At 43.6% G+C, this 18,436-nt stretch overlaps 1 protein-coding gene across 2 annotated transcripts in view; it reads right to left on the bottom strand.

Moving 5' to 3' along the window:
* Positions 1 to 18,436, bottom strand: part of TMEM241 (transmembrane protein 241) — a 114,391-nt gene that overhangs the window by 17,976 nt on the left and 77,979 nt on the right. The window contains exon 14 of one of the 2 annotated variants that reach the window (XM_052660466.1): positions 17,253 to 17,578. The exons of the other annotated variant lie outside the window; for it this stretch is intronic. Coding sequence (XP_052516426.1) covers positions 17,570 to 17,578 — 9 coding nt within the window. The 3' untranslated portion in view covers positions 17,253 to 17,569. Of the gene's footprint in view, positions 1 to 17,252; positions 17,579 to 18,436 lie in introns of those variants that run through there. 2 annotated transcript variants of the gene reach the window in all.

Here is an 18,436-nt window from a genome sequence, read left to right as displayed (position 1 = left end):
CTAAAATGTGAGGAATTCTGCTCCATACTGTTCAGCTCTAACACTGTGCAGATGGTGCTGTCCCATCTCCAGAGACAGGCGGACTCCAGCTTTCTCACACGCTGCAGACACATGTGTCAGACCGTCCTGGAGTCCATCTGTGACACAGATTCACGTATGAATGTTCCCAGCCGTGCCTGTCTTTTAGGTTCAAGACTAAATCTAACAAAAATGTATAATCTGAGAGCAGGCTCTCTTTTTCGCCTAGGACCAAAGAAACTATTCCAAATCCATTAGACAGAAACCACAGCTAAAGCTGACAACTCTGGTCACTGTTTTTAAAATACTGAATTAATTTAATATCAGTCCTGTGATTTATTCCAGGATCAGTATAATTATTAATGACAGACAAATCATGCTAAACTCCAGGCACAGCTATTAACAGTGTCTGGTATCACCTCATTAAAATATACAATTCACCACTATTTTTCCAGGTATTGAAAAACAACACTGGGGATTTCCCTGGTGGTCCAGTGGCTAAGACTCCGAGCTCCCAATGCAGGGGGCCTAGGTTCGATCCCTTGTCCAGGAATTAGATCCCACATACTGCAACTAAAAGCCAGAGCAGCCAAATAAATAAAAATAAACAAATATAAAGTAAGAATAAAGGAATAGTGTATTCAGATTATCTAATTTCTCCCTTAAATTTCAACACTTTAAAGATGTCATTCCATGTCTGTTGGTATTCATAGTTTCAGTTGAAAAGTCACTTACTTTTTAAATTTAAGGTGTCTTTTTCCTCTGGTTGATTTTAAGATTTTCTCTATCTTTGGTTTTCAACAGTTTAACTAGGATATGCCTAAAGATACTTACTTTTCTTTTTTCCTAAATATTTATTTATATATTTGGTTGTCCTGGGTCTTAGTAGCTGCATGTGCGATCTAGTTCCCTGACCAGGGATCAAACACAGTCCCGCTGCATTGGGAATGTGGAGTTTTAGCCACTGGACCACCAGGGAAGTCCTGATACTTACTTTTCTTTGTATTTTTTGTTTGGGGTTTGGTAAGATTCTTGAAACTGTGGGCTGATGTCTTTCAGCAGTGTTAGAAAATTCACAGCCATTATTCTTTCATACATTGCTTCCCTCCTCACCTTCGAGAACTCCAATTACCTATATATTAGACTTTGAGAAGTAAAGTGGTTTACGGGATTCTCAAGGCCAGATAATCACAATGGTGTGACCATTCACCTAGAGCCAGACATCCTGGAATGCGAAGTCAAGTGGGCCTTAGGAAGCATCACTACAAACAAAGCTAGTGGAGGTGATGGAATTCCAGTTGAGCTATTTCAAATCCTAAAAGATAATGCTGTGAAAGTGCTGCACTCAATATGCCAGCAAATTTGGAAAACTCAGCCGTGGCCACAGGACTGGGAAAGGTCAGTTTTCATTCCAATCCCAAAGAAAGGTAATGCCAAAGAATGCTCAAACTACCACACAATTGCACTCATCTCACACGCTAGTAAAGTAATGCTCAAAATTCTCCAGGCCAGGATTCAGCAATACATGAACCGTGAACTTCCAGATGTTCAAGCTGGTTTTAGAAAAGGCAGAGGAACCAGAGATCAAATTGCCAACATCTACTGGATCATGGAAAAAGCAAGAGAGTTCCAGAAAAACATCTACTTCTGCTTTATTGACTATGTCAAAGCCTTTGCCTGTGTGGATCACAATAAACTGTGGAAAATTCTGAAAGAGACAGGAATACCAGACCACCTGACCTGCCTCTTGAGAAACCTGTATGCAGGTCAGGAAGCAACAGTTAGAACTGGACATGGTACAACAGACTGGTTCCAAATAGGAAAAGGAGTACATCAAGGCTGTACATTGTCACCCTGCTTATTTAACTTATATGCAGAGGACATCATGAGAAATGCTGGGCTGGAAGAAGCACAAGCTGGAATCAAGACTGCCAGGAGAAATATCAACAACCTCAGATATGCAGATGACACCACTGTTATGGCAGAAAATGAAGAAGAACTAAAGAGCCTCTTGATGAAAGTGAAAGAGGAGAGTGAAAAAAGTTGGCTGAAAGCTCAACATTCAGTAAACGAAGATCATGGCATCCGGTCCCATCACTTCATGGCAAATAGACAGGGAAACAGTGGAAACAGTGGCTGGCTTTATTTTTCTGGGCTTCAAAATCACTGCAGATGGTGACTGCAGCCATGAAATTAAAAGACGCTTACTCCTTGGAAGGAAAGTTATGACCAACCTAGATAGCATATTCAAAAGCAGAGACATTACTTTGTCAACAAAGGTCCGTCTAGCCAAGGCTATGGTTTTTCCTGTGGTCATGTATGGATGTGAAAGTTGGACTATAAAGAAAGCTGAGCGCCAAAGAATTGATGCTTTTGAACTGTGGTGTTGGAGAAGACTCTTGAGAGTCCCTTGGACTGCAAGGAGATCCAACCAGTCCATCCTGAAGGAGATCAGTCCTGGGTGTTCATTGGAAGGACTGATGTTGAAGCTGAAACTTCAATACTTTGGCCACCTGATGTGAAGAGCTGACTCATTTGAAAAGACCCTGGTGCCGGGAAAGACTGAGGGCAGGAGGAGAAGGGGACGACAGAGGATGAGATGGTTGAATGGCATCACCGACTCAATGGACATGGGTTTGGGTGGACTCCGGAGTTGGTGATGGACAGGGAGGCCTGGCATGGTGCAGTTCATGGGGTCGCAAAGAGTCGGACATGACTGAGCAACTGAACTGAAGACTTTGAGAATTTCCTCCATGTCTCTTATGCTTTTTTCTGTACTTCCGAATTTTTTCTCTCTGCACTTCACTAATCCTGTAACACTAAGTCCAATATGTTCTTAAGTCCATCCATTAAGTTATTAATTTGACATCTAATTTTTCAGTTCAGTAATAACTTTGATTTTTTTTACAGATTCCAATTTTATAATGAAATTCATTTAATTCATAATTTCCTCAATTTTCTTTAGCATATTCTTCATAATCACTTTAAGTTATCACTAGCTCTAAAATCCAGATCCTTTGTGTTTACATTCTTAGTATTGTTTTCACTTATCAGTCAGTGTTCCTGCCTCTTCACATGTCTACAACCTTGATTTTTTATTTATTTATTTTTTGACCATACCAAGTGGCATCCAGAACTTCTCTGACTGGAGATCAAACCTGTGCCCTTGCAGTGGAAACATGGTGTCTTAACCACTGGATCATCAGAGAAGTCCTCTACAACTTTATATGTTAAACACTGTGTATAAAGGAACTATAATCAGGGATGAGTGAATCAGATGGGCTGTAGCTCTAGTAAGGCTTAATTCACCTCTTCTTTATCTAGGCCTTCAGGTGTGGCCCTCCAAGATTTATGCTTAAGAACTTCGTCTGTCTTCTCATTCCTGTAAGTTCTGCCTTTCAAAAATTTTGACCTTAGCTTTTTAGCTTCTCATCCCATGTAGATTCAAAATCTGGCAACAGTCTTTAGGTGAAGACTCATCATATACTTGCTTCAGCCTCCCCCTTCTAGCAAGATTTTGTCTCTCTTAGAGAAGCAACTTATGGTTTCCAGGGATGAGGGGAAGGAACAGTTAGGGAGTTTGGGATGGACATGTACACACTGCTATATTTAAAATGAATAACCATCAGGGACCTACTGGATAGCACAGGGAACTCTGCCCAGTGTTATGTGACAGCCTGGATGGGAGGGAAGTTTGGGGGAGAATGGATACAGGTAGGTGTACGGCTGAGTTCCTTTGCTGTCCACCTGAAACTACCACAACATTGTTAATTGGCTATACACCAATATAAAAGCTAAAAAAGTTTGAATGCTGCTGCTGCAAGAAAAAAAAAAACAAAACAGAATTTGTTTTCTAGTACCCCCAATATTATGAGCTTTTGCTTTGCCTTCCTGGGCGAGCCTGCATCCCCCAGAACTGCTCCAGGCTCAGCAAATTTCTCGTGGGAATACTGGACTTGCCTTTGGGGCTCCTCTCCTTTCCAACCCATCAAGCCAGTTCCACACGACTGCCAAAAGATCTGCTAGTTTCTCCTTCCCACAGAATATTTCCTCTTCTTGGATCAAGTCAGATCCTTAGGCCACACCCAGAACCAGCAATTATCCTTCACCCTCCAACCCCACTCTGGGAAAAACAATAACCTGTGTTACTGAGTATACCTAGGCAGGGTTCTTCCTTCTCTGGAAATGTATCTAATTTGGTTCTCATTGCCTTCATAGGTCTCTGATTTCTTTAAAAATATGATATTTTGCAGTTGATTTGTTTTTCTCCCAGTTGTTTCAGTTGAATGTTGGCCTGTCACAATGCACAACATTCTGCTCTGAAGCAGAGGATTTCCCTTTGTTACACAGATGAGAAAACTAAGATGCAGAGAGATGGTAAGGCACTGCTTTTCAAACCAGGTTTGGCTGACCACAATTTCCCTAGAGCCACCTAGGATGTCATGGTGGGGCGGGCCAGGGTTGAGGGTTAAGAAATAATTTTGTTCATTTATTTCTGGGTACGCTGAGTCTTCACTGCTGCTCGGCCTTTTCTCCAGTTTGGGGTGAGCAGGAGCTACTCTTTAGCTGAAGTATGCGGGCTTCTCACTGCAGCGGCTTCTCTTGTTGCGGAGCACAGGCTCCAGGGCAGGCGGGCTTCAACAGCCACAACAAGTGGGCTCAGTAGCTGCAGCTTCCTGGGCTCTAGAGCACAGTTTCAATAGTTGAGGTACATGGACTTGGTTGCTCCTCAGCATATGGGGTCTTCCCTGATCAGACATCAAACCCGTGTCTCCTGCACTGGCAGACGGATTCTTTAGCACGGTGAGGTTTTATTTGATCTGTTCTGAGCACCTTCCTGATCAGTAACAACCATATTAACTCATCAGTACGACTTTAATTGGCTTTGTCTTTTTATTATAGTCTAGAATCTTGCATGTAGCGGCCAGCAGCACCAGGACTTTCTCAAAGACCCAGTCTCCTTCTCTTCAGACACAGAGTCAGATATGATGCAATTGACGATGATTAATCGGGCAAACTGGAGGTGAGAGGAACACACAGTTTCTTTCCTCATGATTGTCTCTGCCTGAGGGGGAGGAAAATCTTCTGCCTTTCATCCTTTCAATCTCTTCCAAGATCACTCTAGCGGGAAAAATTATTCATCTGATTGTACACTTGATGAGGCTCATTACACTAGTTAGTGGGACTCCAGCCTTTAAAGGCAAGAATCCAAACTCCACATGGTTTAGTTCTTCTGTGGAATCCATGCAATAAAATTCTCTCTACCCTGTGTCTCCACCTGTTGGGTTGGGAGTGGAGGGTGGAGAGGAAGGCATGCCTCCTACAAGGAACAGAAAGCCTTATGTCTCTAAACCAAGGCTGAGTGTTTCAATTCCACTTGGGAACACTTGCCTACTCTTCCTTGTCCATATGTTCTCTTTCTTTCTTATTAACATAATTTATTTATTTATTTTTGGCTGTGTAGGGTCTTCGTTGCTGGGCATGGTGTCAGACAGCAGATGCTACGTTCTAGTTGCGGTATGCAGGCTTCCCATTGCAGTGGCTTCTCTTGTTGCAGACCACAGGTTTTAGGTGCACAGGCTTCAGCAGTTGCAGCGCGGGCTCTGTCGTTTCAGCTCCCTGGCTCCAGAGCACAGGCTCAGTAGTTGCAGCACATGGGCTTAGATGCTCCGAGGCATGTGGGATCTTCCTGGCTCAGGGATTGAACCCGTGTTCAGTTGGCAGGCAGATTCTTTACCACTGAGCCACCAGGGAAGTCTCATATATTCTCTCAGTCCACATCCCAGGAAGGGAGGACAAATGGACAGAAGAATTCAAATACCAAAACTCTGAAATCTTTAACACATGCTGTGTGCTGCGGAGAAGGCAATGGCACCCCACTCCAGTACTCTTGCCGGGAAAATCCCATGGATGGAGGAGCCTGGTGGGCTGCAGTCCCTGGGGTCACTAAGAGTCGGACACGACTGCGTGACTTCATTTTCATTTTTCACTTTCATGCATTGGAGAAGGAAATGGCAACCCACTCCAGTGTTCTTGCCTGGAGAATCCCAGGGATGGGAGAGCCTGGTGGGCTGCCATCTATGAGGTCGCACAGAGTCGGACACAGCTGAAGTGACATAGCAGCAGCAGTGTGCTGAAAAGACCTGTGACTTTTCATACCATTTGGGACTGGTCCTTTGGTTTTACTTTTAGAAATCTATGGACCTTCAGACCTTTTATCTGGGACCGCAATCTTCCTGGATCAGCAGTGCCAGAAAGTATCAGCTCTCCCTGAGAGCTGGGTGTCAGACTTTTCTCTTGAGTACTCAAACATTTCTCAAGAGGCCATATTAATATCACGTCTGCTGAAGCGGTGTTCCTTGGCACCTTTGGGGTGGTGCCTTTCATCTATCTCTGTGGGTGTTCCACTTCTGCTCATCCAAAAATACCTAATGTTGTTGGTTGTTTTGTTTTCGATAACATACTATAATTCTTTAAATAAAGGGGCTATTGGGACTTCCCTGGTCATCCAGTGGTTCAGATTTCACCTTCCAGTGCAGGGGGTGAAAGTTCAATCCCTGGTCAGGAAGCTAAGATCCCACACCACTCAGGGCCCAAAACCAAAACATTACACAGAAGCAGTACTGTAACAAATTCAATAAACACTTAAAAAATGGTCCACATCAAAAAAAAATCTAAAAAATAAATAAAGGGGCTACAATTTGCCAAGTATTGCTTCTCCCCCGCCCAAGTATTGTTTCTTTGCAAGAAGTATAAAGGGCAAAATTATATACTCAGAACATCCAATTGTTGAAGACAAAAGAAGAATTTGAGACTACTCTAATTTTCCTTCAATTCAGTGACAGCCTGGTATAGACTTAATAGATTCTTCATTCTAGTACTTTTTTTCAACTTTCTCAGTCTCATTCTATTCAGTGTGTTAGTCGCTCCGTCATCTAGGACTCTTTGCAAGTCCATGAACTACAGCCCACCAGGCTCCTCTGTTAATGGAATTCTCCAGGCAAGAATACTAGAGTGGGTTGCCATTCCCTTCTCCAGGGGATCTTCCTGACCCAAGGACTGAACCCAGGTCTCCTGCATTGCAGGCAGATGCTCTACCATCTGAACCACCAGGGAAGCCCATTCTATGAGTAAATGTACTCATCTACTGACAGACTTACTTTTGTAAAGATGGATTCCTGCCCAAGTTATTTTTCAAACTTCTGTCCTATTGATTAAAATGTTGTTCAGTCTCCCAGCTAAGCAGTTACTCTGTGCTTCTGTAAAGAAGAGGACCCAAGTGTTTTTGTTTTCTAAGTTATTTTGATTCACTCAAAGAATGGATATAATCACTGCCATCAAATTTCAGGAATGAAATGAATTTAAGCTCAAATAAGCTTTAAATAAAAACACCATAATTATACTTATTCCAAGGCCATGAGGATTTTTTTTCAATCTCCATTTAACAATAACTTCACATTATTGTTATACTTTATACTTGGGCTTCCCTTGTGACTCAGCTGATAAAGAACCTGCCTGCAATGTGGGAGACCTGGGTTCAATCCCTGGGTTGGGAAGATCCCCTGGAAAAGGGAAAGGCTACCCACTCCAGTATTCTGGCCTGGAGAATTCCACGGACTGCATAGTCCATGGGGCCGCAAAGAGCTGGACAACAACTGAGTGACTTTCACTTTCATATTGTTATACTTGGAAATAATGGAAGTGAAAGAATAGATTTGCTAAAAGATATACAGCAAGACCCGCTTGCAGGGAATTCCCTGGCAGTCTAGTGGTTAAGACTCCATAGTTCCACTGCAAGGGGCATGGGTTCAATCCCTGGTTGGGGAACTAAGCTCTTGCATGCCAGGCAGTGTAGCCAAAAAAAAAAAGAGAGACAGAGGGAAAGGAAAAAAAGAGAGAAAATCTGCTTGCAATGTTTCAAGATAGGAAATGTGGTACTCCTCCGGTAAAAAAAAAAAAAAAAAACTTTTTGCTACTTTTAATCTGCCCCTGTTCTTAATCCCAACAATTCCTGAAGGAGGATCAGTTGGGAGAAGGGAGTCCATGCTGTCAAGGGCTGTATGCCAGATCCAGGTCTGATCACACCCAGTTTCACAAGACCAGAGTGAGAATGCCTTAGAAACAGACGAAGCTTGCACAGGACTCACTCCACCAGCTCAGTTCCCCCTGAGGGATTTCTGTAAACCATGAAGACTTTCTAGCTCTTGCCACCCAACTCTTGGCCCTCACTGCAAAATGTCAGTGGGTCACCCATGCACTCTTGGCACTCACTGCAAAATGTCAGTGGGTCACCCGTGCACTCTTTGCCTATGAATTAAATTGTGTGCCTGTCCTCCACCCTAAATTCATGTTGAAACCCTACCTTCCAATGTTATGGTATATGGAGATGGGGCCCTTGGAAGGTAATTAGGGTTAGACGAGCTCACAAGGGTGGGGTCCTCATGATGGGCTCAGTGACCTCATAAGAAAAGATCAGAGAGCTCGTGCCCTCTCTCTGCCATGTGAAGATGTAGACAGAAGACCACCACCTGCAACTCAAGGAGAGAGCTCCCACCAGAGACCGACCCTGCTGGCACCTTGATCTTGGACCTCTCAGCCTCTCAAACTGTGAGAAATAAATGTCTGTTGTTCAAGCCTCCCAATCTATGACATTTTATTGTGGCAGCCAGAGCTAAGACATTATTCCTTGCTCTTTTGGAGAATTTAAAAAAGGAAAGCTGAAAAAACAACAAACTGCTTCAGAAGAAGCTTTCACTGAACTAGAAAGGAAAGAGGAAAAGGGCTTTGAATTATTGCTGGAATGAAGCTAAGGTCAAATTCCCTTTGCTAGGAACTAAAGAGATAAAAAGGAAAGGTAAGAAACTGCCCCTAGCACCCCTATTCTAGGTTAGCCATTTCCGGAGGTTACTAAGAAAATGCTTTCTATATCCAATGATAAGTGCTAAGACGTGGGTATGGGATTCCCAGGTGGTGCAGTGGTAAAGAATCTGCCTGCCCATGCAGAAGGCAGGGGTTCGATCCCTGGGTCGGGAAGATCCCCTGGAGGAAGAGATGGCAACCCACTCCAGTGTTCTTGCCTCATAAGTCCCACGGACAGAGGAGCCTGGCAGACTACAGTCGCAAAGAGTTGGATACAACTAAGTGACTGTGCACACACTCATGCCAAGACATGGGTGTACCCAATTATGGGAACAAGTCCCACACTGAGATTATTCCAGAGCTGATGCTGAAAGACCGTTAAGAATTACCAGGTGAGGAAAGGTGGAAAGGGCTTTCTACATAGAAGGAACAGTATGAGCAAGCTCACAAACTCTAAACCACGGGGTGTTAGTACTAACAGAAATGGAAAGTGTGAGGCAGGTGGTGGCCACCATTAAAGCCAAAGAAAACCTGAAGAGAGAAAAAACTCAGTGGCTGGAAACCCCTTTTTCCTTGCAAGGTACTGAAAACAAAAATCCCATGGGAATTCTATTCACTTAAAGACCATGGGCAGGAACCTCCCTAGCGGTTCAGTGGTTAAGACTGCACTTCCAATGCAGGAGGTGAGGGTTTGATCCCTAGTCAGGGAACTAGGCTCCCACAAGCTGCACGGTGTGGCCAAAAACACATAAAAAAATCCCCAAAACCCTGGGCAGCCAGGGCCAGGACAATGGGGCGTGTAGTTTCATCAGATGTCCAGACTTGGACTTCAGAAGAGCTCACTTTAATCTGTTCTTGTGCCACGTCTATGAGACAGTCTCGGGACTGAGAGTCCCTGGTATCCCCTTGTTGCACCACAAACTCACTGACTAACCTCAGGCCGGCCATTCCTCCCTCTGGATTTCAGTTTCCCCATCCCTAAGACAAAGGAATCACCTATAAAGCATTTCTCAGGGACTGCATTTTACTCTTTCACTTACAACTTTTTTTGAAAAGGACAGAGGGAATTTGATTTACTCCTTGACTTGTTCCAGTGAGAATTTTCAGGAGGCTTAAAAGACAGTGTTACAGACTTGACATGTCTGTAGGAAGTAGATAAGAGAGATGAAGGGAGCAGGAAAACAAAGATAGGGAGGCAGAGATGAGGCTATTATGCCAAATCCACGCCAGATGCGTCCACCTTTGCGGTGGGGAGGAGGCCACAGACAGCAGAGGCGGCGGCTCAGGAATTTCACTGCAACCGAAGCCAGAAAGGTCCATGATCAGACACACAACGTGTGTCCCCAAGAGGCAGGCAGACCAACTGCCTGAGAGAAGCCACTTAATGTTAGTCAGCTTTTTTTTTTTTGTAATTGGAGTATAGTTACTTTACAACACTGTGTTAGTTTCTGCTGTACAATAAAGCGAATCAGCTACATGCGTACATATATCCCCTCCCTTCTGGACCTCACTCCCCACCCTCCACCCCACCTGTCTAAGTCACTGCAGAGCACCGAGCTGAGCTCTCTGCCCTCAGGTTCCCACCAGCCATCTATCTGACACATGGCAGTGCACACAAGTCCACCCCAATCTCCCAGGCCATCTCCCCACCCCGTGTCCACACGTCCATTCCCTACGTCAGTGTCTCTAGTCCTGCCTGGCAAATAGGTTCATCTGTACCATTTTCCTAGATTTCACACGTACGCGTTAATAGACGATATTTGTTTTTCTCTTTCTGTGTATGGGTCCATCTATGTCTCTACAAATGATCCAGTTTTGTTCTTTTTTAAGGCTGAGTAATATCCCTAACCAGTCAATCGTAAAGAAAATCAACCTTGAATATTCACTGGAAGGACAGATGCTGAAGCTGAAGCTCCAATACTTTGGCCACCTGATGGGAAAGATTGAAGGCAAGAGCAGAAGGGGATGACAGAGGATGAGATGATTGGAGGGCGTCACTGACTCAATAGGCATGAGTTTGAGTAAGCTCCAGGAGTTGGTGATGGACAGGGAGACCTGGTGTGCTGTGGTTCATGGGGTCACAAAGAGTCGGACATGAGTTGGCAACTGAACAACAAAAACAAAATATCCCTAATGTTAATCTGTCTCCGAAATTTAAACTGTAAACATAGTTACACACACACACACACACACACACACACACACACACACACACATATATATATATATATACACTTTTTTTTTTTTTTTTTTTCCAAAAATCAGAGATCAGTTAACTTAGAAAACCAACTCTAACCAACCTGGGCAGCTGGCTAGAGTGAGGCGGTCCCCACGTGATTTACAAGGAGTATCCCCTGAACAGTTTAGAAAGCTAAGAACAGAGCAGTCTGCACTGTGGTCCTGCCTGGGTTCCATCAAAGACACCAAGAAGCCTGAGTGCAGGTAGCGATCATGGACCCACCCTCCTCCAGGTGCAGCCAGGAGCCTACTGAAGGCCCCCCTCCATCAAGGAGAGAGGGTTCAGCGGAGGCTACTACTTACTGAAGAAACAATGAAGCCTGTGGAGCAGAGTCAGAACAATAAATACTTCTGCAATGCTACCAGGAAGCCTGAGCTCACTTTCTTTGCCTTGGCACTGAGCTGAATATTGATTAGAAATCCTCTCCAACCGTGACATTCAAGAGAACTGGTGGCCAGGGCTCAGATCAGCAAGGCACCAGCCTCTGGGCTCTGCTCTTTCTTCAGTAGTGAAACCCATAGCCATCTGCAGTATAAAGACAGGGTCAAGGTCAGAGCTGGGAGGGTCTGCCGGCCCCAACACCTGGGCTTCCCAGGGACCAGCTGGAGAGGCGGCTCAGCTGTGTTTTCTGAGGACCGCACCCTTGCAGCACCCACGTTAAGACTTGTAAAAATCGAATTATAACACAAATACAGTAAAGTGCACGACGAGCTTAAATTTTAAGTGTGGGGCTTGTTGAATGTTTACATCTTTAAATACCCATGTAACCACCGCCAGATAGAAAAGAAACCCTTTCAGCATCTCACAAGGTTCTTTCCCAATCAATACATCCAAATCACTTTTGTGGCTATAGGCTCTTTTATTGCAGTGTACCGGTCCATTGTATGGCTAGACCAAAATTTATTTCTCCTTGACTGACGTATGGACTACTTCCTCCAGGTTGAGGCTGTTATGAGTAAAACTATTGTGGATATTCCTATTATAGATTTTTTTTAAAATGAGTCTTACTGGCATAGAATGTACATATTATAAAATTCACCCTGTTAGAAGTGTACCATTCAACAGTTGTTCAGTATGGGAAATTCCGTGGAGGTCCAATGGTTAGCACTCGCTGCTTTCACTGCCATGGCATACATTCAGACCCTGACTGGGGAACTGAGGTTCCACAAGCTGCATGGTGTGGCAAAAAAATAAAAGTTTTTTACTCTATTCAGAATCGTGGGACCATCAATCACCTCTAACTCCCTACCACCATACGTGCCTTGCTGCGGGTATATGTCTTCATTTCTCGTGGGTATAAACCAAGAGTAAGGCTGCCTAGTCATAACAAATCTTGTTTAGCGTCAGTGTTTTCTAAACCAGGCATTATTTCAAATCCTCACCCACACTTGGTATTGTCAGTCTCTTTAATTTTAGCCATTCTGGTGGGTGTGTGGCTCTACGTCGCATTTAAAACCATTTCTGTCTCAAATCCCCATTCTCTGACAACCAATCTAGCACAGACTGAAAGCTGCATTTCCCTCCTGAAGGCTCATCCATCAACCTTTAGGACTGCTTCTTCCTCTTTTGCTTTCTTTTTTAGAACAGACATCTGTGACTTCCAAATTGTTAGATCAAATGATAAATTAGGTTCCTTGAGTTACTTGAAAAAAGAACTTTAAAACCTGTGATGCCACTTGAATCTGGTCATTTTAAATTCCTCTTGACACTAGATGGTCAAACTAGAACAAAGCAGAAGTGAAGGTTTTCTAATGATACAAGTCAGCAGCGCTCAAATTGTAGCCAAATCCAAAATACAAAGAGTACTTCAAACATTTCTCCATCTGCAAGGGAAAAGCTTATTCTTTTCAATTAATATGAGCAAACTTTAATTGCTCAACATACATTATTTCCAGCAAAGGTCCGTGTAGTCAGAGCTATGGTTTTTCCAGTAGTCATGTACAGACAGGAGAGTTGGACCAAAAAGAAGGCTGAGCGCCGAAGAATTGATGCTTTCAAACTGTGGTGCTAGAGAAGACTCTTGAGAGTCCCTTGAACAGCAAGGAGATCAAACCAGTCAATCATAAAGGAAATCAACACTGAAATTTCATTAGAAGGACTGATGCTGAAACTGGATATAATACTTTGGCCACCTAATGCGAAGAGCCCACTCATTGGAAAAGACCCTGATGCTGGGGAAGATTGAGGGCAGGAAGAGAAGGGGATGACAGAGGATGAGATGGTTGAATGGCATCACCGACTCTATGGACATGAGTTTGTGCAAACTTTGGGAGACAGTGAAGGACAAGGAAGCCAGGCGTGCTGCAGTCCACAGGGTCGCCAAGAGTCAGACAGGACTCTTGCAGCTGAGCAACAACAACAGTACATTATTTCATATAATCCCTGTAATATTTCTGTGAAAGTTGTACAATTATTCCCATTTTACAGATAAGAAAACTGATACATCCAGAGGCTAAGGAATCTTTTCAGTTACATTGTTGGAGAGTGGGATATTTTTCCAATCCTCTGTCTCCAAAATGCTGGGCTCTTTGTCACTTCCGTCTGCTGTCTCATCTTCTCAGCCTGGACTGTGACAGGTCACTCTATGAATCTCTGTTGAATATATCAACTTCCCACAGAGCAACTTGAAAAATTTTTTTTTCAGGGAAAAGAAAACCCTCATAGGAGGTGTGAGTATTGAAATGGAGTCATGATTATATAATTCTTAGAGTGAACAGTCAACTGTCTAAGCATAACTTGAAAATAAGAATAAGCGTGACTGGCTTCACAAAAGATGCGTTAGGACTTGACTGGATCTGAGTGGTTTACATGGTGAAGCTCAGCTCAGATGTCAGAGCAGGGATACACCAGTAGAAGACACACCATTTCCCTGGGCTCAGAACTGGGCTGGCTTTTCCCTTCAGGTGAGAGTCAGCGATGTGCTCACCACCTCAAGGCTTGCATTCCTGTCTTATAAACCCTCCTGTAAGCAGTGTCATTACTCCTGTTCCAAACTGCCAAACGTATGCTCCCACCTGACCATGCCAGAGCTGTTTACTTCTCTCTGTGCACCCTGAAAATGTTAGGATTTGGTGGGAGGGAGGTTCAAGAGAGAGGGAATACATATATACATGGAGCTGATTTGTTGTATAATAGAAACTAACACAACATTGTAAAGTAATTATACTTCAATAAAAAATAATAAATGAAGAAACTCTGTAGGAGCCTATGGGAAAAAAAATCTAAGAAAGAGTGGATACATATGTTAATACAGGCACAACCGATTCCCTTTGCTGTAGAGCAGACACTAACATGACACTGTAAATCAACCATGTCCTCAGGTGCATGCTAAGTCCTGTCCGACTCTGAGACCCCATGGACTGTAGCCCTCCAGGCTCCTCTGTCCATGGGATTCTCCAGGCAAGAATACTGGAGTAGGTTGCCATGCCCTCCTCCAGGGGATCTTCCTGACCCAGGGATCAAACCTATTTCTCTTGCATCTCCTGCACTGGCAGACACATTCTTTACCACCAGTGCCACTTGGGAAGCCCTAAATCAACCATACTCTAATAAAAAAAAAAAACTTTTTTTTAAGATAAACAATACAGGATTGTTAGGATTTGGGAGCTCAACACTGAGAGGGAACGTTTTGGCAATTATTCCATTTCCCTTTTCGTTGGAATACATTTGATATGTTCTGTCCTTCACAGATAGCTAGAACACTCAAGACATTAGCAAAGAAGTTCATTTCAAATAACTGAAGGAGGGGTGCCTCCTTGTATCCCCTGCAACACCCCCAGAAGTCACATGACAAGAAGACAGATGTGGGAATGTAGCCAGAGACAGCCTGTTCCCGTCATAATCTTCTTCTCATAATCACTACCCCAAATCCCCAGATGTGCACAGAAACAATCAAATACAATTACACCTGTGTTCTAACACGTGGTCAAATGTGGTCTAGCTTACGTAATATCTGCTTCCCAGATGGCGCCAGTGATAAAGAACCCAACTGCTAATGCAGGAGATGCAGGTTCAATCCCTGGGTCAGGAAGATCCCCTCGAGGAGGACATGGCAACCCACTCCAATATTCTTGTCTGGAGAATCCCATGGACAGAGGACCCTGGCAGGCTACAGCCCATAGGGTCGCAAAGAATTGGACACAAATGAAGCGACTTAGTACATCTTACATAACATCAGGCAATTAACTGTTGATTGTAAAAAACCTTTTCTGCCACACATTTGACTAACAGACTGGCTGTTTTGGTGTCACATAACAGCTTGTGTTCAATACTGAACTGCCTTAGAGAAAAACAAAAACAACATCAGAAATCTTAAACTAAAGAGCCACTGGGTCACTTTAAAGTGCCAATAGAGAGTCGGGGTGAGAGGGCAGCGGCGGGGTGGGGGAAGCAAGTTTGGACTAGTTTTTGTAAGGGAGGGCATTTTCAAGAGAAAAAAAATGAGCAAATGACTATGCAATGTTAGTTGCTCAGGCATGTTAGTTGCTCTTTGAGACCCCATGGACTGTAACCCGTCATGCTTTTCTGTCCATGCAGTTCTCCAGGAAAGAATACTGGAGTGGGTTGCCTTTCCCTTCTCCAGGGAATCTTCCCTGACCTGGGGATCGAATCTGGGTCTCCCACATTGCAGGCAGATTCTTTATCATCTGAGCCACTGGAACTTTAGGTAAATTCCACTTTGGGGGATAAAACAGGAGAACAAGTATGGGGCAAGATCCAGTGGGGTACTTGGGGGCTCTGGGGGGCCAGGTCACCAAGATGTTTCTAAGGCATTGTGGGAGAGAGAAGTTATTTGCCCCAAATGGCACCAAGTAGATGTCTACTAAGTTTTTCAAATCCACATGTCATTCTCTTCTATTATCATGTGTCAAAACTTAGCTTTCCCAGGACTTCCCTAGTGGTCCACTGGTTAAGACTCCAAGTGCCCAATGCAGCAGGCCTGGGTTCCATCCCTGGTCGCAAGTAAGACCTGGCACAGTCAAACATTTTAAAAAACAAAACAACAAAAAGCTTAGCTTTCCCATAATGAAAGTTTGCTCCTTCTGATTTCCCAAAAACTGCTTTATTTTATTAGCTCTGACTGCCAGCTCGTTCTCCAATGACACAGGCCTGAAGCTTGCCCTCTGGTTTGGGCACATGCAGATGGTGACGTACACCCTGCTAATTACCTTGTGTCCAGCCACACCCTGGGGAACTTGGATCTAATGACTGGGACAAAAGATCTCCATAAGGAAAAATGAACTCAAACAGGATTAGTGGCACAGCTAAAGACAGAGGCACATACATTATAAGAGCATAACTGGGGGCAGTGGAAGGAACTTTACAAGAAATGTGCAGAATTGTACATTTCTGATCTGAGTGCACAAGCCTGCAAAGATGCATAAAATCAGCATTCACTCAGCCATCATTTATTGTATCCACAATGAACCAAGGAAACACCAATTTATTCCCACAGCGGAGGCCCTGTAAACTTTCCCAATTAACTGCTCTTTGTATTGCCAATAACTTTAATTTCAGTTCAGTTCAGTTCAGTCGCTCAGTCGTGTCCGACTCTTTGTGACCCCATGAATCGCAGCACGCCAGGCCTCCCTGCCCATCACCATCTCCCGGAGTTCACTCAGACTCATGTCCATCGAGTCAGTGATGCCATCCAGCCATCCCATCCTCGGTCGTCTCCTTCTCCTACTACCCCCAATCCCTCCCAGCATCAGAGTCTTTTCCAATGAGTCAACTCTTTGCATGAGGTGGCCAAAGTACTGGAGTTTCAGCTTCAGCATCATTCCCTCCAAAGAAATCCCAGGGTTGATCTCCTTCAGAATGGACTAGTTGGATCTCCTTGCAGTCCAAGGGATTCTCAAGAGTCTTCTCCAACACCACAGTTCAAAAGCATCAATTCTTCAGCACTCAGCCTTCTTCACAGTCCAACTCTCACATCCATACATGACCACAGGAAAAACCATAGCCTTGACTAGACGGACCTTAGTCGGCAAAGTAACGTCCCTGCTTTTGAATATGCTATCTAGGTTGGTTATAACTTTCCTTCCAAGGAGTAAGCGTCTTTTAATTTCTTGGCTGCAGTCACCATCTGCGGTGATTTTGGAGCCCCAAAAGATAAAGTCTGACACTGTTTCCACTGTTTCCCCGTCTATTTCCCATGAAGTGATGGGACTGGATGCCACGATCTTCGTTTTCTGAATGTTGAGCTTTAAGCCACAACTTTTTCACTCTCCTCTTTCACTTTCATCAAGAGGCTTTTTAGCTCCTCTTCACTTTCTGCCATAAGGGTGGTAGGTATTATAAATTATCTTGGATACTGACAGAATTCCTATAAACCTTGCAGTCAGAACATGGGCAGAAATTCCGGGTATTTCCTTTAAAGCAAATTCATTCAGGTCAACAGTTGAGAAGTCCAGAATCGTTATCACATTTTTGCAGCAGAGAACACTGTGATGATCAATAGCACTAAAAATAGCCCAGAAAAAAATCAGGAGTTCATAATGGGAAACAAGAAAAAACAACAACCTTATCCAAAATAGCAAAATGTCCATTAACATCACTCACTTCCCTAGGAATTATTTTGACAAAAGGAAATGGAATTTAATTTCCCCCCCTCAGTCCAAAACTGTATTTCCCCTCTCACGTGTCCTCTGGGAAAACCTTGCTTATAAACGAATAATTCCCAGATAACCAGCTTCTTGCTGACTGTTTCCATATAGTTCAACAAACACAGAGCAGCTTCTGAACTTGCTATTTCACGCTCCCATTGCCTCAGCGGTGATGTCATGGAAAGACATAGACATGTTATTATTGCCCAGTTAGAGACTGTAAAGGAAATTATGCTGCTGCCTCTAAGTTTCCATTTTCCATGAAAAATTTTTTCTCATTGCCCTAGCCACTTAGACTGTGAAAAAGAAAAATGATTTAATTAGGAAACAGTCATGATTAGATTTTGTAAGCACACTCTTTCAACATAAAAGTTACAGCTAAAAAGAAAAATTGAAAAAAAAAAAAGCTACAGCTACATTGGGTTGAATAATTTCTTTTCATCAGACCATTCCAGAACACATTAAGGTGCTGAATAACAGCTTGAGGAAGGAAATAAAGAAATATAACTGCTACCCAGAAAGTAATCTGTTCAAATGAGATTTTAAATGTGACAGGAAGAACGAGTGAGGAGTCTAAAGAAGCTGAGAAAATAGGAAGAAATGCAAATCCCAAAGTGAGGGGAAGGGCTTCCTAGGTGGCACAGTGGTTAAAGAATCTGCCTGCCAATGCAGGAGACACAGGAGACTCAAGTTCGATCCCTGGGTCGTGAAGATC

This window comes from Budorcas taxicolor, chromosome 22 (assembly GCF_023091745.1).
Source record: "Budorcas taxicolor isolate Tak-1 chromosome 22, Takin1.1, whole genome shotgun sequence".
NCBI classification, from domain to species: domain Eukaryota; kingdom Metazoa; phylum Chordata; class Mammalia; order Artiodactyla; family Bovidae; genus Budorcas; species Budorcas taxicolor.
This window is presented reverse-complemented; position numbering and strand designations above follow the sequence as displayed.